The sequence below is a fragment of the Poecilia formosa genome, unplaced genomic scaffold, assembly GCF_000485575.1.
Source record: "Poecilia formosa unplaced genomic scaffold, Poecilia_formosa-5.1.2 Scaffold1, whole genome shotgun sequence".
NCBI classification, from domain to species: domain Eukaryota; kingdom Metazoa; phylum Chordata; class Actinopteri; order Cyprinodontiformes; family Poeciliidae; genus Poecilia; species Poecilia formosa.
This window is the reverse complement of record NW_006799940.1, coordinates 2,381,077-2,405,460: the sequence shown is the minus strand read 5'-3', so window position 1 is coordinate 2,405,460 and position 24,384 is coordinate 2,381,077. Positions and strand designations below refer to the sequence as shown.

Here is a 24,384-nt window from a genome sequence, read left to right as displayed (position 1 = left end):
GTCTTGCAGCAGCAGCTCAGAGTAAACCTGTAATTATGTTGTTTTAGGTATAATGAATCCCAAAACCCAAAGATCTTCTGTGGATTATGACATTTGATAATCAAAAAACCAAAAGGTTTTAGTTAAAGAACAGTTTTTTTTATTACAGCAAAGAAGCCAAACATTACAGACAAGAATAATTATGAACCATGAATATTGACGTCATACTTTAGACTGGCCTCTCATCCAGACACCAGCTTCTTTCTCTATTCTTTGGGGCAACAACTTCCTAAGAAAAAAAAGAAAAACTGTCCCTTTTTTTTTACTTTGTCCCCAAAGCTGAATAATTAAGGTTTTTTTGTATTGTACATACTTTCAAAAAACACCAATAATACATATTTAAAAACAAAAAACAAAAAAGTATGGATATGCATCTTTAAATTTCCTGCAATTTTGTTGGGTCCGATCAGAAATCTGTAGAAAAAGAAAACTGAAGGCTGGTGTTCACTTCTTTAGTGAAAACCACGGCATTTTTTGAGCACAAATGTTTATTCTTACATTTTTCTTTTATCTACAATAGAACAAATGTTCTTAAACTGAACCCATCGCTGCTTTCAGAAACAGGGTGGAACATCCGATCTTTTATTTACAATAAAGTTCAATCTGTTTAAGTCATAAAGCCTCAAGAGAAGCATTTTCATGGATTAAGCACAATAAATGCAGGTTCAAGGAGCTGAAAACACTGATCGTCCGTCAGAACGCATTGGAGGTCAATGCCAAAAAAAAAAAAAATGCTTGTTTCAGTTTGGAAATGTAAATGATTAGGCACAATAAATGTACACGTATTACAGCCCTCCACGTTTCTTCAACTAAGCCTGATGATATCGCTCTGTAGTTCAGCTAAACAGGACATAAGGATGAAGATAAACAGCTCATCCCCACTTATCAGGATGCAGGCCATCATCCAGGGACACTCAAACGCACCGATGTTCTGCTGACCACAAACAGAAAAGTGGGCTTTTACACAAAAGAAAAACAAAACAGTAACTTTACAGAAAAGTCTCAAAAAGGAAACAAAGACAATACTACTGGATTTCACCTAAATACTGAATCCTACTCCTAAAGCTTTAATACACAGCTTTCATCCGGGATTCTTGATGGACTCAGAAGTGATCAGATGTGATATCCGACATGATGATCCACGACAGGCTCAACAAATAATCCCATGATTCCGTATGAAGACGACCGGTTCGTTCGTCTCCATGAGCCGTCAGTGGAGAAAACGTGGAATGAAAAACGATTGTTCTTACAAGCAATGCAATAAACAAACAATAAATACAAACAATGTGCTTCATCCGTATAGACATATTTACACAAAGTCTTTGGCTTATGAATAAACATCAGCTACAAAATAATAGTATTCAAACAAAAAGTGTTGGCCACCAGTGCACAGAACAAATGGAGCCTGGGGTCAGTTCACTTCCAATTCATTCCAGGCCCAAAACGGAAGCAAAACTATAAACCTGTTTTCTAAAATAGAGGAAACAGATTGATCAAATTCTGCCTAAATGTGTGTTTTTTAGTGAAGCTCTGTTTGTGAACTGGATGAATTAAAAATGCATTGGGCCCAGCCCTAAAACAAAACATAACGGTGATGAAAAGTGGTCTATTTTACAATTTGGGGTAGAAAAAGTACTTCAGCATTTATATTCAGTAGATTAGTACATGATACAACAATTAGCAAAATGGAAAAAAATAAAAATAAAATATGTAAACTCGTATTAATAAAAAGGTAATAGTCTTCATCTATATTCTGTTATCAAACAGTTTTGTGTAACCAATTTTAAAATAGGAACAAAATTGGTGAAAGATCATGATGCTAAACCTCAGAATTCACTGTGACCTGACAATAACATGAAATAAACAAAAAAAAACATCCACAGAGTTTGGCTGGGCTGCAACATTAGGTTTCTTGTTCTGGTACAAAATTACAGACCGCAAATATTCAGACATCACCATGATGAGATACTCAACACTGATGAAATACTCAGAAATCAGCGTGAAAATGGGAACATGGCACCACTTTAACTTGCAGTTCAACCCAAAAAAATAATAATAATGTGGTTACAGCTTCGCAAAGGAAGGGAGACATCTACAGTTCACTCTGAATACTGCAGCTGTAACAACACAAAGCATCGAGTTCATGGGGAAGGGTTCGTGGTCGAGAGGCTTGACATTTAAATCGGGGCTCAAAAACATACAGGAGCCCGCTGGCACTCAAAACGCTGCACCGTAAGCATAAAGATTCAAAAGCATTAACATCTTCTGCTGCAGTCCTCTTCGTCTCGCTCTTGTTTAAAAGTCTGAAGGTTTCCTTTTGCCTATAACAACACTGTACAGAGCGGACTTTGATTGCACCGTTTGTCGAGCCAAAAAAAATAAAAAATTGATGCTACAGAACACGACAGAGGGGGAATCAGGACCAAGCAAAGGCAAAAGATCAAATACGAGAACAGAACAGAGGATCTTCACTTTCCTGTGAGCTTCTCTGCTCTTAAGACGACTCGATGAACTCGAGAGCCAGGTCGTAGCAGAACCGATACTGTTCCTGTTTAAAAATGGAAACAAATACTCAATAAACTTAAAGTGCGTGGGAAAACAAGCTAATAAAAAAGTTAACAAAGTAATGCATTAAGACTACATTTAATTCCGATGGTCGTAGGTAGGTTAATCATATTCTAATATAAGAGCAACTTACGGGAGTATCCACCATGTTGGGTTTGCTGTTTCTCAGAGTCTTCACGGCGTGGAACACATCAACCACGTTCTGTCTCTTTGCCATCTCACACACAATGCTACTGGCACAGAATACGCCGCTACGCCCACCTCCATTTCTACAAAACACAGAAAATATTTATATTCTGACCTCACAAACTGCACAAAATGCTTCAGGTGTTGCCACTTATTACGGTGTCTGACACAAATTACTGCTTGCTATAAAAAAAAGAAGCACCTGCCCACCAAAAAAATCGCCAAATCTGACAACTGTAAGCTCGAACCTGTCCTTTAAAAACTAAATGTAAGGATTTGATGCGCTGTTAACTTACAGGCAATGCACAATGGTTCTTCCTTCTCCCTCCTCTCCCTCCCGCTGCCACTGGTCGACCTGAAGTATCAATTTCAGGAAGGAGCGTTTGGATGCAGGAACGTCTCTGTGTCCGGCCCAACCGAGGTACTGGAACTGACGAACCATTAGGTAGCCTTCCTGTGGCTGGAACATTAAAAAAAAAACAAAAAAAAACAAGACTGTCACACATAAGCAGATGTTTGCTGGGGAATTTGGAAAAAAAATATTGAGCCCAGTTAACATGAATCAAATCGGCGTACTGACCCTGGTGAGGTTACAGACCCTGAAGAGTCTGCTAATGACATCACAGTCCATCGAGCAAGACATACATTCAACCTGGACTGGACCGTAACGCAGCATGCCCTCTTCTGGCCAGTACTGAGGACAACCCTATGTATGAACATAGATGTGGAAAAAATAAAAACAATTAAAATTAAGAAATCTTTTGAGGACATAAGAACTTCTGAGCACAATTTCCCTTCTCCTGCTAAATATTGGGATTTTTTTCCCCTCTATTATTCTAATGTTGTTAGTGTGGTTGAACAAATAAATGCAGCTTGTTGGGCATTTATTATAATCAAAAAGTGCTTTACCTGAGCCAAGTCGATCTCATTCAGCATCACCAGACTGGTACAGCCATAGTCATAAACTAGTCGCCAAAAGTCTTTAACTGTACTGGGCAAAGGATGCTGGGTAACGATGAATGCCGCAGGTTGCCGGTAGCTCTGCAGGCCAGAGACAAAACTGATTATTTGAAATGTTTCTTTCCCCAGAAAAAGAAGACACAGGATTATCAGACATCTGTCCCTGACATCTCTCTGCTGTTGTCTCTTCCACACACAATACAAGCAGCACAGTGTGTGAGATGGAGCAGAAGCATCATAAAAAGGGGAATGTCTGGTCAGGTGATCATGCGGCGGGTCGGGAGCATGCAGACACATTTAGACCAGATGTATTGTTTAAATTTAAAGGACTCAGTTAGCCTTCTGTTCAGTTAGTTCAGCAGGTGTACTTGGACAAAGATCACAGAAGATAACGTAAAAATGCCAGCTGCACTGACATGTAACTGACTATTACTGCTACTGACATCATGAACTTACTGAGCTGAAACGTAAATGAGCCCAACATTATTCTGGATGAGAAAGAGCAATTACACATGGGACAGAGGCATGGATGACTTTGGTGGGTAAGAAATGATGACAGTGGTGAGATTCTAGTGTCGCAATGAAAGCCTGCGAGTAAAACATGAAACCGGTCGCTGAACAACACCGAAGCCATGAAACAAATCCAGTATTGGAGATTTGAAGTCATATCCCGTTACCTGGAACTCTTCTGACAGCTTGGTTAGAGAGAGGCCAGAGGTAAGTGACTAAAATTTGAAATATAAACATCTGAATCTCATTAGTTTTACACTGGCTGCAGCATTTTGTCCTCCAACAGTTTTGCTGGAGAGAAGCCACATTTCTATCAAGACAAACATGCTTGTATTTCAATTTATTAATGACAGAAACTACTGACATACCTACAACCCACCCCTTACTGTGGTTTTTGTGCCTCTGACCAATTGAAAACGATCAAATAAACTGATCTCATCCTTAAATTTCTCCAGAACCAATGTTGTTGTATTTTAGCTGACGGTACGTTTGAAACAGCCATGTCAACCGTTGCCAGAGCAATCAATTATTATTATTATTATTTTTTTTGTGGTGGCCAGAGAAGCTAGTGGTCGGTCTTTTTAGAACCTGGATTTGTCTCTAGCCTTCTGCTGCTAAAACCACAAACACAGCATCACACAAACAGGAAGGGGGAGTCTGTGTGTGTATATCTGTAGAAAATATATGCAAATGTTTCAGTTTTTTTTTTTTAATAAACTCTGTAGTCTTTTAAAAGTCTGTATCATTTTCAACAGAAAAAAAAAATGACTGCAGTTTGGGACAGAATAATACATCACATAAAGATTTGTTGTTACTTTTCTTAATCGTGTGTTAAAAGCAACACATCTCTTCAGTTTTTACGCAATGGCGTCTTATGAAAAGACCACACCATGTCCCAAACTACTCCTGCTACATTAGTTGAAAATAACACAACCTTCCTGTACAACACGTGCATTTGATAAGGCATCGACTTACATCCATCAAAGCAGCATTGATGTAATTGCTGCTTTCTCCGTCTATTGTAATGAGAAAGGGGAGGCATCTATCAGGAGGAAGGCCATCCATAAAGCGGTTCTTATCTTGGTTTCTAGGCAACAGTGCAATGCTGCAGTCTTCTGACTGAGGCTGTGGAGTCACTGAGTTTAACGTCTGGCAACAAAGAGAAAAGGATGAATTTAAACTTAGTACACATCGTTAAAATGCAGGTACATGCAAGTATAAGTATTGCGGAAAATGAACTGTTTATAATTTTGTTTTTTTTTGTTGAGCCTCTGACTGTTAAATGTCCTCTGGACAAACAAGTCGGACCCAGTTTTCAATGTTTGTTGTTAGTAAACAACCTAATCTAGGCATGTGAACACAAACAAGTTTATTCATATATTTTAAACTTTTATCATTTCACAACATTAGGTGACAATTTATCAATTACTGCTTTACTTGTTCAGATTTGGAATGTGGAAGTTACTACTTTCCCAGCAAGACATTGAAAAAAAAAATAAAATAAAAATAAGATTATGAGAGGAAAATGTCATTATTAAAGATGCTTTAAGAAGCAGAACTATAAACACAACACTAAATGCTTACATGGGTCATTAAAATCAATCTGGCTCCTAAGAATACAAACAATAGATGAAACAAATGTTTACTTGATCAACAACTCTTCCTCCTAAAAAAGAAAAAAGTCTAACTTCACCTCATGTTTCTAAACAAAAAGCAAAAACTTAAAAGGTCTGTCATTAAAAGCAAAAAGATCCCAGTTTACCTGGAACTCATCCTTCAGGTGTGATGAGTTGGTCTGGGAGTCGATGCGAATCAACTCATAATACGCTGCTTTGAACTCGCAGACTGGTATTGCTGTCTCTCCACATAGACAAGCCTCTAGGATGGCATCGTGGATGAAGATATACTGCTCCTGTTCAAGATTCAAACCACAGAACAGTTAAATATTTAAAACAGGAAAGACATAATAAATACTGCAAAAAGTGAAACACCCACACATATAAGCTGAAGTGAAGGTGAAAGTGAGGATGAAGACGCTGCATGTGAAGTGAAGACTCATGGAAAATGGATGTATGGATGAGATGAAATGAAATTATGTTGTGGCTTTTCTTACTTTTGTGTCAATCTGCATAGAAAATTGTATATTTTAAACTTTTTAAGCAGATAACAGATGAACCCTCTAAGACAGGGGTCCCCAAACTTTTTCCTGCGAGGGCCACATGACTGTTCCTTTTTCTGGTTGGGGGCCGGTCTTAGTTTTTCGAGAAAGAAACCTTAGAAAAGTTTTGTTGACGGGGGGGGGGGAATTGGATTACTGCCGATGACATATTCGCGTTTGTAGATAGATTTTTACCCAGAATGCATGCAAATGGAAAAAAATCGTGAGCGAAACGGTGACTGGTACTGACTAGTATATATTCCATTGAGGGAAACTAAGTTCCGTATCTGCTCAAGAGCCCCCCTGGTGGTTGAAGAAAAATCCACATATATATGAAAAAAAACACTGAATGCTCTCTGGTATTGTTCAGGGGGCTGGACCAAATGAGGAGGCGGGCCGGATCCGGCCCGCGGGCTGTAGCTTGGGGACCCCTGCTCTAAGATATGACAGAATCTGAGCCTGTTCAACTAAAACAGGCTGACGCTGAGGAAGCAAACTGTCTGCAGAGTATCTGACCTCAGAATCAAGAAAAGCTTTATTCCAGACACATTTGGTCAGAATTTAATCATATTTACGTTCTGACTGCGATGAGGTGACTTGTGTATGAAAATGTTAGATATCTACCTACAGCTTAGCCATCTGTGCCATGCTGACGGCTGATTTTGAAGGTGAGGGTTTCCTTCTGTCTAATCTAAGGAGAGGATGCAGATGGAGGATGGGTAATGCAGTCACCTCAGTCTGTACCATGTTGATCCTCCTGGAGCGGAGAGCTTTTACACAGTTGTAGATGTCGACGACTCCTTCTCTCTCTGCCATGTCCAACATGATGTCAATCACAATGAAACAGCCTGTGCGCCCTGCTCCGGCACTGCAGGGAGATGGATGGTAAGTTGTATAGTTAAAATGTCAAAATCAATATTCATTTAATCTCTACAAGTCCAGAAGGCATTCTAGATTCAATGCTTAGACCCACTTATTGGCCCTCATTGTAGAAATACGTAAAAATTTTTCCTGTTTTATTGCAGAAACATAATCTAACACAAAAAAAGTTCAGGACTAAATCAGATTGTATCACTGTGATAAAAGGTTAATCTTTACCATGGTTGCCAATAAGTGTGGCCAGCATTGTAATGTTTACTACGTAAAAATCTGCATGAATACCTGCAGTGAACCACTATCGGCCCGGCGGACGGAGGGTTGGACATTTTGACTCTGCGGATGAAGGAAAGTAGTCCAGTGGCGTGATATGGAACGCCGTGATCAGGCCAGCCGGTGAAGTGGAATTGCTTGACCTCTCGCACCTCATTGAAGCCACGCTGAACGAAAACAAATATGCTTTGTTAGTGTGGAAGAAGCAACAAGACACAGGAAGTTTTAGTTTGGAGCTATTAAACATAGATCCATGGTGCCACTGAGTGTTGAATTTCATACAAACGACCATATTAAAAAATATATTTATGTTTCCAGTAGAATGCAGATAGAATATTGAAACAAAGTAGGCAAGATAATAAATTCAGGAGATTAGTTTCACTGTTAAATGACCTCAAAGTGTTATAAAGTCTGGTTTAAGTTTTAATTGGTTCCCAAAAACCTAAACACCCTGTTTACTTCTCAAAATTTTACAGTAAAAGTTACACATAACAAAAAGTGAAAAGTGTCTAATAACAACATCAAAGTGTCTAATAACAACATCAAAGTGTCTAATAACAACATCAAAGTGTCTAATAACATCATCATAGGAGCTCATAATTTCAAATTGGAGTGACGAAGGTAAAACATGGCTTACCCTCTCCAGGGTGAAAGTGCGGACCACATATTCAGCCAAGGGCTCCACCTCCACAAAAGTCACTTTGAAGTCTCCGTACACCTCAGCGTCATCCGGCCAGTACTTGTAGCACTTAACCTGGAAAAAAAGCAAACGTCAAGATTATGTTAGAAATGACAAAAACCACACTCTTCGTGATCTATTGCTAAAATAAATAGATTTGATTCCAGTGTTGGAAACAAAAACATGTTATGCTGCTAAAGATTTGTGTGTAAAGAACAAAACAAAGCATTTTCAAATAACGTAACCTTGCTACACATGATAAACAAAAGAAAAAGAGCAACTTACCCTTCCAACCTCCACCAGATTGGTTACCATAACAATGCAAGCCGACTGTTCCTGCCACACCATCCTCCAGAAATCATAGACCGTCTCGTGAACAGGACCTAGACACAGAGACAGCTTTTCTTTAAAAACAAATAATATGTTTTGTGGACAGACATTAATCTCACGAAAAACAGGAACTTAAATTGTTTACCTTGAGTAGCTATGTAGTGGCTTGGTCTCTGATATCCCTGAAAGCACAACACTGGTGTAAATATGTTACGATAATATTTGGATGTATTTACCACAAACCTTCGTTTTAATTGGCTGGAAATGTAGGAGGAGAAATATTTCTCACTGCCTTGACAAGACTTTGGTTTTGTTTTTTCTGCAGCTGAGCATTAGTGTAAGGGGCTGGATGTCTTTTATATTAGTTTTACCTCTAATTATTACTTTGCTATGTTGTTACAACCCAACTGTATATGTCATGCACACCTATCAGTCCATGAAAACCATAACTAGGTTTTCAGAAGTCGTGAAAAATTGGGGGCAACGCACAAAGTTTCAAGATACACAAAGATCTGAAGAAAGATGGCAGGTGGGCAAGATGAAGCGAAGTCTTTCATGCAGCAGAAGCCCCAGCAACTCAAGGATCTGCATCGTCTTTTGATGCACATCAGGACAGTTCAATGCATGGATGTGTAGGTGGACTGGTGTGAAAAAGGTTGAGGGGCGTGAATGAAAGAATCTACAGTGATACTTACATCCCTGTACAGCCAAATCTACAGCCCAAGCCACAGGCAGAAAGAACAAGTGGAGGAAGGAAAGAAAGAAAGCACAACAATGTCAGTGGGTGTCAATCAGAAAAAAAGCTGTATTGACATAATGGAAGACCATAAACATGCAAAATAGTGGATCTAAGAGTGCGAATTAGACTGAATAGAAAAGACACTGCAACCGCCATGTTAGCTGTATCAGGAAGGGTTGGAGAGTGTCTATACTATTCAAGCTAATTTCTGTTTCTTTTTAGTTATAGCATGCATCTAAATGATAGTAAATTATAGTACAGAAAGGCATGCTGTAAGCACTGTAAAAGCATGACATGATTAAAAGACATACACATGTGCAGAAGCAAGAACTGGAAAAAAAAAAAAAGGTAAAAGATGGAAATGACTGACAGATGCCAACCATGCAACCAAGCAACAGTTAAATGGACCAGCAGATGACTGAAAATAAATTGAATATGGATAATGCAAGTTCATCTGTTTACACTTTGAATATAATGTTTCTGAATCGGGTTTACGTGTTTCAATAAGTGTGGCATGAGAAGCTGTGAGTACATAGAAGCTGGCTGCATTTGGTTAGCTGTGGAAAGGTCAAATACTAAAACCTGAAAACGTGTAACCTGGATTTGTCCAAGGTTCTCAAAAACAACCAATGTCACTAGTCACATCTAAACCCCACAAGTTCCTACATTTTACTATTTTTATTCTTTAATAAAAGGCATAAAGATAAAGTGTTTTTTTTTTCTTTTCTTAATCCAGCTACATTGCATCCCTATGTCGCAGTACGTCGTTGTTCACATTTCCCACCCGTGCACCAATGATTAAACGTTTTACATCTAAATAACGGCAAAATTGTCCTTTGTTATGTGTAGAAAGGATGTGTTAAATGATGAACTAATCTCGAAATAAGACAAAAGAACAAACATCTTTGAAAAACACAGAAATTGCATGTGTGGGGTGATTTTGGCACTGCTGGATGCATAAAATGGTTTGATGGATGACTGATAGACGCAATAAAGGTATATAGGCCTGACATACGAGCGAGGGAGTGTGGTTTCGTTGGTTTCGTTGGGAGCCAATAGTAGCATTCGATGTGTTTCCACTTACATCGATGTAGTTGGCGTTGATGTAGTCGGAGGACGGGTCGTCTTCAATGGGCTGCAGAATAACCCTTGAATGATCATCTAGAGAAAGATGAGAAGAAATGTCATTGAGTAAAAGCTATTATAAATGAAATTTTACAGCAATAAGAATTAGAAAACAGAGACAGTATTTTGTAGGACTTTGTTATTTTGGTTCATAATTTTTAAACCAAATTGGAAATTGAAGCCATTCTGGGCTAAGCATCAGATTTTAACTGAAAAATGACAGTGCAGAAGGACTAAAGCAATTTTAGTTTTTTAAGCAATTTAAAAATGAACATCTTAAAAACTAAGCTCTTAATTTTTTAAACCAGTCAAAACCAAAGACTCAGGTTTTGATTTTGCTCAATTCAATTCATTCAAAAATCCAAAGACGTGCTCTTAGTCCTTGTAACTTAATATTTCTTTATTTCATCCTCACAAATATGTAATTTGTGTTCCTAAAGGTACAGAAATTAATTTTGCATACTTACAAGCTATAATGTTTCCATAGCGATTTTTAGTCCGATTCTGCTCTTTCTTTGCCACATCCCAAGTTGCTGATTGGCCCTCGAAGAAACTCTGAATCACAAACAACACAAAGGAAAGTTTACAACTTATGCATCATCAAATATAATAAAACTGGATAACATAAAAGTGCACAGCATAAAAAAAATGCAGTGAATTCTTGGCTCTCTTAATACGTGCAAATTTTCATCATTTCTATTAGACCGTAAAATTGTTTGCGGTTCTTGGACTGAATAGTTAACAGTATTACTTCATATTCCTCCTTGAAGCCATAGCTGTCAGATGTTTTCATGAGGTTGATGTGCTGCAGAAGGTCAGCCACTCTGATGGCAGGGTGCAGCTGTCCTGTCTGATAAGGAGACTCTGTTCCTTCACAGTGATAGCGAGGAACATCCAGAAGCCTGCTGTTCTCGGCTGCAGAAGCACTGTGGTTTTCATCTGCAAGCAGAGAGAAAGAGCCAAAACAACAACAACAAAAGTTAACAGAAGCTAGGTTTTGAATAATCAAACACATGGCTTTATAATTTCTACATTACGATTCCTAGAAGGATTTGTTTTTGATTCATTTTGATGCAAGACAGGTTATCTAAAGTTATCTAGAGATAAATAAAAAGAATTATACATTTAAAATTGCTCTATTAAGTGTGACACTTAAACCAAACAACAAACAAACATGGTTCATTTTTTTTTCTTCTATACTCACCTGTGATTGGAACTACATGCAAATGCAGCACAAAAGGAAAAAGAGCAACAGAGTTCATTCAGACTTTCTTAGTCATTCAGATTAAATTCTGATCTGCTTGCAAGAAATTCACAAATCCATGCACAATGGATGATACAAAAAAACAAGAATGCAAAAATGAAAAGTTATAACATGCAATATAATGTTCAAACTGGAAATATATTGAAAATAAGTGTTCTTTTGCTTGAACGCCACTACAGTGCCACCCAGTGGAAATGTACTTAATTAACTTTTCATTTCATATAAAGCTCTGAAACCTACTTAGAGTAAATTAGTTTTTCTGGGTTTATTTCTTGACATCGATACTCCGATTTGACTTTGAAGATTGTGAAGTACAGAGTTACTGAGAAATGAATTGATCTCAACAGCTGATTTTGCAAAACGTCTAGGAGCGAAAACAAGTGGTAATGACTTAATAATGGCTTCACATTACTAAAGCCATTAATAATATGTCGGATTGCTAAAATATTAGATTAGCAATCCAAGATATTGCTAAAGCAACATTGGATTAGCGAGATATCGCAACACATCTTCACCTCTTGTTTATTAACAGGCACTGTTTATTTAATCTAACGGATGCTTTTCTCTACTCTGAGGACATGTTAGCTCATTACCGACTGTTAAAGTTTAGTTAAGCTGTCGTCCGGCCAGTTTACAGTAAACCTGACCTGACAGTGTGTCTTAATTTACTACTTCCTGCTACTTCATCCTCCACTGTGACTTGATTGGCTAAGACAGACTGGAACTGCGCCCTTCACTCCACATTAGAGGCAATGGACCAGCTAATTAACACAGTTTGGTGGCATTGTGGTAGTAGAGGCCTTAAGGTTATCTCAGAACGGCACATCATGCGACAGTGTCAACGCCGCACAAACAAGCACACTGGGAGTGCGATACCACAGCTGCAGCAACACCCACATTGGAAAAAAAGCTACAGATTTCATAATTTAGGACTTGGAGAGTTGCATCTATAAAAGGCGCTCAGGAAATTCACTGAGCAGTAACCTTTCAAACAAAGACGCAGAGGTGTCACAGATTTATTCCGCTGTAATTTTCCACTGGTGATGTGATACATTTTGTCCGTTTTTGAGTACAAAGTGGTCTTTTTTTGTGGATGTAGAAAGATTTCCGAGGAAGATAGCTGGTAATTACTGTGAATATCAATATCTCTCAGCGGGGGAGCAGAAACCGTGTTTGGAGCTGGAAGTGATTGAACATGAACGCCGGATAATGACTGAAGTGTTTGGCTGCTGGCCAAATACAAATTGGTGATAGGTGTCGAATTACATAAAAGATGACCATGAGGCTCTTTTTATCTTTGACATTTCACACTAACTTTAACAATTATGTTGTTTATATGATTCTCCAATATGAATAAAACGTACATAGGTATAATACTAATTGACCTTCGGTATAAAGAATAAAAATATTTTCAGGATGTAAATTTTGAATAAATCAACCTATCAGGGACAAAAGGATAAATGGCAGATGTTTAAGTATTGAACATTTCTTTTTTTTAAGGGAGAATTTAACTACGTCCAACAACTAATTAATGGTGCACAGGGACAAAAATGTCAGGGCAACAAGCATATGGGATGGATGACAACAGTTGGTGATTTCTAAAGGGTAAAATGTTGGTCGATAAATGGGACAGTCAATAGCTTCCAAAGTCTCACCTAACACTGCAGTAGGAACCAGAGGATCATTGGGCACTAAGGAAGGAAACAAGGTGTGAAAGTAATTTAAAATGTCTGTGAGGGCTAAATTATTCTCCACCTACCTGAACTGAGGTGTCTCTTATGTAAACATATGGATTCAACATGGTGTTTACCACTATTTAGTCACAGCAAGTTATTCAACATTTAACTTAGATCTCAACTATAATTGAAAAGTTAATTCCTTTTAGTAATTTGGTGTAGAAATTGAAAAGTATACATTACATAGATCAGCTAGATCAGCATGTAGTTCCGGTATATATGGATGTGTTGATATAATTTTTAATTCTGGACACAACTTCTAACTCTTAGAATTACAACCCTGGACTGGCATAGTGGGGAAAAAAATAGATAGATGAAAAACTTAGTAGTTTCATAGAAGACAAAGTTTAAAAACCTACATCTGTTGTTGTAGTTATGGGAGTCCATGAATGTCACAGCCATTGGATCCTCTCCATGCAGAGTGGACTGATCTGCATAGCTGCGGTCCATTGCATTCACCATGTGTGTCATTTCCTGTCTCGTTGTTCCAATGGCATCCTTTCGCTTTTTAGCCAGTTTCCTGTTTGAAGAACAAGAAAACCCGGTCAGTCATGACTAACAATTACAGAGCAGCAATGTGTCTGCAGACCGCAGCATTTAAAACAAAAACAAAAAAAAATTATATATATTAAATGGTTATACAGGATGTCCCAATTAGACATGGGGGTGGGGGCTGCTAATCCAAGATGCAGAGTTTAGAGCCAGTGCTGAGGGGAAACACGAAAAGAAGCAGGGAGCAGAATAAAAGCAAGGAAGAAGAGAGGAAAGACCAAGCAAGGACAGCAGGAGTCAAATGAAAGGGTCAGAAAGAGAAGAACTGGAAAAGAACCTCCCATGGAAACCACAGAAAATCCTCATTGTCCAAGTACCATCATGAAAACCTGTCATCAGATCTCGTGTCACTGAACTCGACATGATAACTCTACGTTTGTTTTCACTGAATTTTAAACATCGTCTGGTTTTCTTTGAGTAACTGAAGCAAAACCCAATCAATTTATTAAACCCAAGGTTTAATAAATAGACTAGTTTACACTCAACAGCAAACAGAATTAGGACAAATAATTTCATATGTTAAAGTGAAGTTGGTTATTTTCCAAACAATAAAGGAAAACATGTTCACCTTAAATCAGTGTTTTGATGAGAGAATATGTCGTTAAATGCCTTAGTATCCCACTTTTTTAAAGCACATAGTAAAAAAACAAAACAAAACAAAACAAAAAACAAACTTTAATTTTGTGTGATCTTTTATAAAGCAAATACAGTACTGTACAATTTTTAGCCTTTATTATCATATTTGGCACCACAATGCAGCAAAAAGAAGTTATCTTCCAACTGGTAGTTGACTAGTTTAATATGATCTCAACGAACATTATGAATTATAACATTATAAAAGTATGACTGGGAAAAAAATGCTGCTTAAGAAATAAAAGAAAAAACAACAAAAATACAACAACAAATGAAGAGCCAAACTAAAAGTTCAACCCAGTGACAATTTTCATTGTTTGATAGACGAAGCTTTAACATGTTTTGGAGGAAAGTTGTTGTTCCTCTATCTGATCGTACAAATCCATCAGTGACTGTTGTCAAACTGATGCAATACAGTTATGATCCACAATACACCAAGTGAACCTATAAGATCAAAAAACAGAGACTCGGAAATGTAGCAGAGGTAGAAATTGGAATAATGACCAGGTGTGGCTGTTTGTGTTTTTTATTCTATTTGAACTCACATGGAAGAATAAGTTCATGAGAGGAAAGACGCTCATAGCATAATTTATATTACATACCCAGCTACTGAAGTTGACACTGTTGTGTACCTTACACTGTATGTATACACATAATTAGTTTTGTCTCACCTAAATTACCAAAATAAAAATGATTTTAGCAATTTTTTCTCATTAAGTAGTAATATTTACATACAAATTATAATTTTACATATAATAAACCAAAAAACTTGTAATTCATTTACTAACAATAAATATGTGAAAGTGAATTAAGCTAACGGAAATAAAAGTAAAGAAAAATTTAAGATTGTCAGACAACAGTCATCAGAAAAAGAATTGATGACAATATCAAAATAGAATGAAAATTTCACATTTTCATCATTTTGAGTTTGTGATTAAATTCTGTGCAGTTTGATTTAAATGATAATAATAATAATAATAATAATAATAATAATAATAATAATAATATACTGCCACCTCGATATGTTTTTTTTCCCACCAATTACTGTTTCTGGATCCGTTTTGGTTGCAACGAGTGACGGACAATAACAAACAAAGAGCGAAGAACCCACGACAACAGAAAGAGAGCCATTAGGAGCTACCAACACAAAGTCCCGCAGAGGAAGCTAGTTTGCTGAAATCCAAACGTTGAGGAGTTTTATTGTGATACCTGTGAGTTGATGGACAGATGGATGACCACATGACTACATGCACACAAAGAGCTACCAGTCACAAGTGCAGCATTCTTTTTTCAATTAACACTCTTAGGCCAGTGTTGTCCCGGTTTATCGCTGACTTTACGCCTGCTTCGGAGCAACTTTGGAGCATGTAGAGGACACCAGGGGCAAGGTCAATTCTCAATCATTTTAGTCCTTTTTATACATTCTAGCACTGCTAGAGATTCAACATTCATGTAATTGTAATTTCTTTCTTTAAAAGCACCAGCGCGATGTGCTAAAAAAAAAAAAAATAAAAATAAAAATATATATATATATATATATATATATAAAAGCAACAAAACAAAACCAAAAAAAACAAAAAACAGCTGAAATCCTGAAATGACTGGCATGAAAGCGAACTGACCCACACCCTGGCAAAGGCGTCAATGAGGATGGTTTGGCTGGTTGGTTAGGTCATAGCTGACAATGTGTTCTATCTTGAAAAAAGTATACTGCATCTTTAAAAATTACAACAACTAGCCACTAAAAAAAAGTTCGCCCAGTAAGATAGCAGCAGCTTGGTGAGCTGGTTGTTGATTGGTTGTTTACTTACAGGTAATAAGAGTATGAATAGTAGGTCCTCCTGGGGTTGAGAGCCAATCAGAAAGCAAAAAAACAAAACAAATGAGACACAAGGGAATATGCAAATTAGGACAAAACTGTCCCGTCTCAACCAGTGACAACAGAAACAGAGGAAAACACCCTTTCACTAATAAAGCATGCAACGAGGAGCCATTATAGCTATGGATCGTTTTAAAAAAGGAACATAATAATAATAATAATAATAATAAAAACTTAAAACCAAAGTTTAGAGCTATAACAAGCGATAAAACTCAGAAAGGAACTACCAGAACAAAAACGATCAACCTATTTACATGCAGCCTTTCGAAGTGAAATTCAAAAACAAGCATGCAATGATCTGAACTATTTTTAACTGTGACTGGACTGAATAACCCTCATGAAACATTTATCCTTCATCAACCAAAAACCGTTTTTTTAATTGTCACTCCTATTAATGTTCAGTCAAAGCTGATGCAAACCTATCCAATCAATAACACCCAGTAGCTTGTCTCCTGTAAAACAAGCATGATGTCACTGCAAAGTCATCATGTCCCACTATTTTAAAGATGCAGTATTGCTCAGTGTTGTCGTAAAGGTTTAATGACAATGAAGATTGATCTCCCCAGAAACCTTCATCAAACAAAAAACGAGCAAGTAATGATTCCTCATGAGACAAATATTAATAATAATTTTAAAAAAATGTGAAATTGTTTCATATTTTTCCAAACATTTCTGAAAGTTTACACATTATCTTACACAGTGGTTTTATCAGTCAATGCAAAATTACAAACTTTCAAATGAAATGTAAACTAGAACATGTATCGTTTGATGGGGAAAGCAGTTTTCTTCATCACAGATCAATGATTGTTGTGTATATATATATATATATATATATATCTATATATATATATATTAAGTAATACTCCTGCTGTATTCCTTAAGCTGAATATCACACGTTGCCAGTCGTAATTAGATTTTCAAGCTGAAGCTACTGCATGACAGCTGGCTCACATAAATTCATTAAGCGAATTAGGATAAAAAATAAGGAGGCCGGGGTTGCAAGACGAAAAGTTGTCTATTGATGAGAGGTCATTGTGCTTCATGTTTCAGTGTCTAATTGTTTTCAATTTCTCAAGTGAGATCATGATTAGCAATAATTGAGAGGATCTATTCCTGGATGCTCTGTAAAGACTCCTAAGAAGATGTGCAGACAGGGTGACGCAGAATGATCTTGGTTTCTGAGTCTAGGAAATATGTACGGCTACATTTATAATATTTTGCATTGATCTGCAAAGAACACTGAATTTTAAAGAAAACATTAGGAAACAATTATTTTATTTTAGCATATTTATGCATATGATTAATACATTTTATTATGAAAACACCAAAAAGTGTCCCCTGGAAAGCAGCTAAGTTGAATATGACGGGAGCATCCTGTCCACACTATGTTTTTCTTATGTTCATAAAAGTTTTTAGATTAATTTCAGTTTTATGTGCAAGTAGCATCAACAGTACTTAAATGATTGAATAAATCATGTGTAAGTAAATACAGGTGTCTTACTTGAAATGAATGTTTAAGAACAATTGATTTTTAGTGTTTATCATTGTGAAACATTGCATTCTAGAAACATTGAAAGTTAGATTTTATGCAGTTATTAGCTCAAAAAATAATAATGATTATAAATATTGCTTATACATTTAACTTTTATATAAATTATATCATCTCTTTACTACCAGTCATATACATTTAGTGCTGATTTAAATTAGTAAGTCCTATGTGAAAATGCCAACTCTTCGGTATCTGCATGCAGCCACCACATGGTGGAGCTCTGCACCAAGTTAACACCAGTCAGAACAAACTGTTACAGCAAGAATAAGATTGTCACAGATTACGGCCAGAAAATGTTGAAGATGATTTGTTTTCTCTCAAATCAAACTTTGTTATGCACCAAGTATTTCTTATCATCAGTCTTCTTTGCCAAAACCTAGTTCTCTGTGCAAAAGTGACCGAGGCATCACTGCTTCAACCTCTGCAAGCCTTTATTCAATTTATGAGGGCTGATTTGAGAATTTTATCAGTTTTCACATCTTTTTGTTGGAGAATATTATTCTTATCTCTCATATTCATCATTCATCTCATTAGCTGCTTAACCAGAAATCTCCAAGCCAGGAATCTGAAAACTAAGTGTTTCCACACAAACTTCAGAAAACAAGTCTCCATCAGCCTTACAGGAACCTTCAGAAAGCAAACCAACTGTTTCTGAGGGGAGATCAATATTTGTGATGGATGGATGAGAGATGGTGCCACTACAACAAATACTGGAACAACAGTCAACAAGAGAAGGGAATCTGCTGAGCGCTTGTGTCTGTGTGTTTTTGCATTTGCATGGGCGCTGGTGCGCGCTTTCAGTGTCGGTGGTTTGTCGTTTATGGTTTCCACAAAAAAAAACAAAAAAAACATCTGATCTGATTTAGTGGATGTGGTGGGGCTGTAACTCACCTCTTCTTGAGCAGCAGGATGGCCACCAGAACCAGCAGAGTTAAAACAAGGACACCGGCACTTATTCCAGCGATTTTCACCACTCGATCCGTTTGTTTGGCCGGGTCAGGGATGACTTCAGGCTCTTCGGTTGCACCTGGTCAGATTAAAATTTTAACAACAGTTACTGAAATGAATAAAAAAATATGAAAACATTTATTCACTCCTATGGAAAGACACAAAGATATACGACATTAAAATAAAATTAAAACGCTTACAGGTGTGTAGAATTTACTAATTAGCTAAATAGCTAAAACAAAATTCATCTTTTGTACACCTACTTGTGTTTTGTGCACTGGAACATTGCTCTCAGGCTGTAGGGTGGTTAAATAATGTAGAAAGAATCCTGACACTATTTTTAACTATTTACACAAGCAGACGTCTCTTGCTGTCGAAGCATACCATCTTACAATCCTATGAATAATCGCTGTTTTCTCTGAAGCTGTCGTTACAAAATGCCAAGCAGCAGGAAAGCAGTGGGAGTGACAGGTCCGGGGAAGCAGCGGCACTTAAAAATAGGAGGGTTTTTTTCATACCTGTGCTAAAGATCAGATAAATATTAAGTTTGTATGAGTTAATTTTAGAGAAATGCCAGACAATTATAAACAGAATTTAACTAGAACTAATGAAGTGACAGGCATGCGTTGTTTGCACAAATATTAGGCGAATCTTGTTTTTGAAGATCATGTACACAAACCTTAAACATGAATGTTGAAGAAAGGACAACTGAGGTTTTCACTCTTTTAGGAGAATATCTATATGTGCACAATATTTTTGTGCAGAATTGTTACACATCTTCCCATCTGACTTTTTTTGTTTTAATCTGTTTAAGAATTTTATATGAAAAACTCAAAACTTATCATTAGATATTTTAGACATTCAATATATAAATAAACAAAATAAAATCATTGGCCAACATGGCTACCCTTCTTTTCAATAACAGTGATCGGTCTTCCATTCATGGAGTCTGACAATTTCTTGACTTTCTGTCCATCAACTTTTTGTGCAGCAGCAACCGTAGACATCGTACAGAGAGGTGGACTGTTGTCCTTCACCGTAAATCTCCCGTTTAAGAACTGCCCACAAGTTCTCAATTGGGTTAAGGTCAGGTGAAGAAGTAGGCCATGTCATACGTTTTTAATTTATAATGCATTTACTAGCTGGAGTATTTGGATGCATGTGACAGACGTTTTCCTACATAAAAACAATTCTCTGGTTGAAAAGTTCAGACTTCTTCCTGTACTGATGTTTGGAGAAAGAGACTTCTAAAAACTGGCAAAACCCCAACAGAGATCCAGCCAGATCATTTTTAATAATACCAGCTGCATGTCAGTAGCACACCTCCACCTTGCTGGTGTCTGAATCAAAGAGAAACTCTGTGCCGGGTAATTATTAACATAATTATGCTCACTGATAATTATGTTTATGGTAAATTTGGGAAGAACGTCATTATTCTAACCAACGAACATAAAATGAGCAAAACCAAACTGAAATACGTAAAATGCTTTTAGAAAGGAGATTTGTAATCAAGCCAAAAAGTATCAAGCATTTAACCTCTTTATTTAAACTGAAAATAGGTGAATAAATCAGTCAGCGGCTGCAAGTGTGTGCTGTGTAAGTACAACAGCAGGGAAGACAAAATTAGTTCATTGTGAGGAATATACACAAAGTCACCAAATTAATATGACAGATTAAAGTTGAAATTTCACCCGAAAGCACCAAGAAATGCTACTGTAAATTTTAGGCCAAAGAACATTAAAGATGGATTGAGGCAAACAGGAAAACTTTCCTTTGGTGTGACGAATCCAAATTTAAAACGCCATGAAATGAGAAGTACAACAAAGAAGGCCCGGAGCTGCAGCATTGTACTTTTGAAGCAAAGTTAAAAGGAAAGTTCTTTGTTTTGTAGAAGCTTTGAAAGATCTTTCTAAAAACAACTATGTCTACTAGTTTAAAGATTAGCTTTTTTGTTTGTTTTCCAATATAGTTTTTTAAATGTTTAAAAAAATAATAATAAAAAGAATGACATTCAGTTATTTTATTAGATATTTTTTATTCAATGTCACTGCTATGATTTGGAGAATTGCATCATATAAATAAACATTTGAAAGGCAGGTCTTTCAGAGTTGACTCTTGACAAAGTCACCCATAAACACAGATTATATTGACAGTGGTTTTTATAATTCAGCTTTTGTTGAAGTCCCATAAAAAGACAGCCATGGAGCATCAGTTTGTCCCTTGCCTACACTGTCTTCTGCAGCTAGATAAACTGAGCTAAAAGCATGTGTAATTGCTTAATGGTAAATATATTAAACCCATTAACTCTGCAAACACAATTTCAATTTACAGCTACAATCTGTCAGTGGAAAAACCCCCCTAAAAATCACTCATTTAGTGCAAATACTCAATCCGCCTTGTGTTTTATGCATTCTGTTTGTCTTAAACACAGCATCCTGTTTCTATTGGGTAACACTTCTGAAATGTAATTTGACAGAAGGCATTAAATATGTATATACCGATGTCAGTGTGGTACTCAAATCAAACTCATCTCCGTTCTTTATGACTTTGGAGAGTTGAATGAACTCCCAGACTTTCACCGTTTAAAATATAATTCGTCAGTGATGTTTCAGAGTGCAGGAGTTTCAATCTAATTCATGAGGGACACAAAGCACAGTGTTTCTCAAGCTCTACTTAATCATTTTATACTGGAGAACCAGCATTCTGTATGTTACCATGTAAGAGTATTATGGTGTATTATAGTAATCCAAATAATCCAAGAGAAAAACATATGTGGAAAACTCTTCATGATGTAATACAGCTATCAAACATAATCTACTTTAAATACTAAATGTCAACAATCCCAGTGCTGTTTTATCAGCTGCATGTTTGCAATCTGAAAATCCTTCAATAAATATTTATTGATAAAGCATGCAGTTGTGTTGTTGTGCATATAGTTTGCATACTGGGATGAACAGTGTGAACTTTGCAGTGTGGGACGGAGAAAAGCCTTGGTTGCACAAATCCTGACATAAAAATGGGATTCCAATCAGAACTGTTGTTGTACCTATTTATTGCCAGCATGTGGAAAAATATAGAGGAATATACTGTCACTGAAAGATGTCAAGTTTTTGAACATGATCATGTTATAATTATTAATAAATGAGATCATTTCATCCAAGGGGAAGCAGTAGTATGCTTTTAGCGCATGAATACTAATATTCCAATGAAAGGATAATTTACAGGAGTTTGTAAAGTTTTACTTCATGCTTGGTCTAACACATGGAGAGATATTGAGGGTTATAATATTACTTGTGCTAGAAAATGGGTTTATATTTTTCTACTCATACAAACACTGCATCGCATAAATCAAGAACAAAATCAAGTAAAAACGTCCAATTTGAATGAAAATTATTGCCGCTAAACATATTTTTTACACTAAGATGAATTATACAAATAAACATCTGAATCTATCTAGTTATCTTTTTTTTATAACCATGGTAAATAAATAACAAAACAACTTGTTTCTTTGCACAACTTTTGAAAAGCCAGCAGGAGACAACACGACAGAAACCAAACATCCACGTCTTGAAAGGCTTCACAGCCTGACCTCATAATGTCGACTCTTAATGTCTGTAAAAATGATCCAGGTCACTACACTAACACACACCCACTTACCCTCACACACACACACACATACAACTCCCTGAGGCAGCAATGACAATACACAATACCCCAGATGACCTAATAGGACCACCATCACTTAATCCTCCCTCCTGGATGCATGCTTCAGTGCACAAACACATGCAGAGAGAAAGGAAGGGACATTCGTTCAACCTCTTTGCCCATCACTTTGTTCCTCTCTATTATCTACTATTTAAAAAATCCTTTCCAAAGACTTCCAGCTTTACTCGGACCGCCTCAGGCTGGAAGGACAGAATGCCAGCTTGTTTCACCAGCTTCTGGTCCAAGTGGCCACCTGTTCTGGCAGCTACAGCCACAAGCACTACTTGAAATATGATGACCCAGGAAAGTCCCCCGTTCGTCTTATATACGGTGGAGAAACATGACACCCCACTGGCACCCGAGAAGCATAACCACACCTTTGATCCAGCCATGGATCAAGTTCCTTACAAGTCCACAAGTAAACATCTCCTGGTCACACTGGCTGGACTTCCTGAATCTATAAAAACATCTAACATTTTTGGTCACTGTTTTTTTTTTAAATACCTTTTTACGTCATACCACATCACATAATTCATTGTAAGGCTGTCATCTATCTAAGTAATCAGCAGTAATGGGTCATTGTAATGGATTATTGGGCTCAGAATGATGTCATCTGATTTTGTAGCTTTATGAGCCTACTGCACTGCAAGGTCACACTAACGGACTGCAGAAAGATGGCTAACACGGGTAGGATAGGCCATAGATTTCATTCACTTTCAAAACACCAATCCTTTGTCCTCATGATTATCAATTTTTTAAAAAAATCGATTTTTACATACCTTAATCAGAAGCAAATGTTATAGATCTCAAAACATTGAAAATAGGATAATCCAGTTTGGAAATACTTAATATTTCCTTGGAGTGGATTTGATATTTGACAATATGTGTATGAAATTGTAAGACAGTTCACAATCCCCTGACTGTTATGAATATGTGATACACAATGGTGTCTGATTGTCAGCTTCATTGAAAACATAATATGTTTTTTTTTTCTGTTTATCCTTTTTCTGGCTCTAAACAGATACATTTTTAATCCATTAGACCCATTTTTAAAACAGCACATGCATGTGTGCGGGCTTGTTCATGGATTATTTTTTCACAATTTCAAATCTGACTGATAATCTATTAACATATGGCTGCTGGTAAAATCTACTATCTGGAGAGTATGCACAAACAAATGTTAAAATTGTACATAAGCGCATGGATGTGTTTTTTCACTTTTCGAAATGAAGCAATAATATATTGTCATCTTGAATACTCCTAGTAAATCATCAAAACAACAATCTCAACTGAAGCTAGTCTAATAGGTAAGAGAGGTCATTAGATTTTTATCCATAGTGTACCGCAACAATAAAATATAGCAAAAAGAATGCAAAATAATAGTTGGACATGAGTAAATATGGAACATTAAACGATTTAACATCATATGACAAGCTAAAATGTTCATAAAATTTACTTTCTCAGATGCCTAGAATATTGAGCTGTAATTATCACAATTTAGGGCTTTTATTTCCACAACATATGTTCTCAATGACGGTGTATTCTTACGTTTAGCTGCCAGCCTCAGGCACTGCGTCTTAGTTTCCTGGAAAAAAAACAACAAAAAAACACAAGGAGCATTTTTCAGTATCCTGTAAGAAACTGTTAAGAAGACAAAACAATATTGACCGTATTCATA

General features: G+C 36.7%; 1 protein-coding gene across 17 annotated transcripts in view; it reads right to left on the bottom strand.

Annotated features, from left to right (window-relative positions):
* Positions 1-251: 251 nt before the first annotated feature.
* ptprk (protein tyrosine phosphatase receptor type K) overlaps positions 252-24,384 on the bottom strand; it is a 100,944-nt gene continuing 76,811 nt past the window's right edge. For 2 of the 17 annotated variants that reach the window (XM_016668194.1, XM_016668207.1), the window contains 23 exons: positions 24,255-24,291; positions 18,945-19,080; positions 16,437-16,466; positions 13,800-13,960; positions 13,360-13,395; positions 11,645-11,656; positions 11,192-11,379; positions 10,908-10,995; positions 10,331-10,476; positions 9,272-9,289; positions 8,722-8,758; positions 8,532-8,629; positions 8,205-8,321; positions 7,580-7,734; positions 7,151-7,286; positions 6,023-6,172; positions 5,236-5,409; positions 4,428-4,445; positions 3,700-3,831; positions 3,371-3,496; positions 3,087-3,250; positions 2,738-2,873; positions 252-2,587 (listed from right to left, as the gene is read on the bottom strand). In XM_016668194.1, the coding sequence (XP_016523680.1) occupies positions 2,534-2,587; positions 2,738-2,873; positions 3,087-3,250; positions 3,371-3,496; positions 3,700-3,831; positions 4,428-4,445; positions 5,236-5,409; positions 6,023-6,172; positions 7,151-7,286; positions 7,580-7,734; positions 8,205-8,321; positions 8,532-8,629; positions 8,722-8,758; positions 9,272-9,289; positions 10,331-10,476; positions 10,908-10,995; positions 11,192-11,379; positions 11,645-11,656; positions 13,360-13,395; positions 13,800-13,960; positions 16,437-16,466; positions 18,945-19,080; positions 24,255-24,291 (2,349 nt within the window). In that variant the 3' untranslated portion in view covers positions 252-2,533. The remainder of the gene's footprint in view (positions 2,588-2,737; positions 2,874-3,086; positions 3,251-3,370; positions 3,497-3,699; positions 3,832-4,427; positions 4,446-5,235; positions 5,410-6,022; positions 6,173-7,150; positions 7,287-7,579; positions 7,735-8,204; positions 8,322-8,531; positions 8,630-8,721; positions 8,759-9,271; positions 9,290-10,330; positions 10,477-10,907; positions 10,996-11,191; positions 11,380-11,644; positions 11,657-13,359; positions 13,396-13,799; positions 13,961-16,436; positions 16,467-18,944; positions 19,081-24,254; positions 24,292-24,384) is intronic. The other 15 variants (XM_016668204.1, XM_007543067.2, XM_016668197.1 and 12 more) reach the window with 14 other exon arrangements.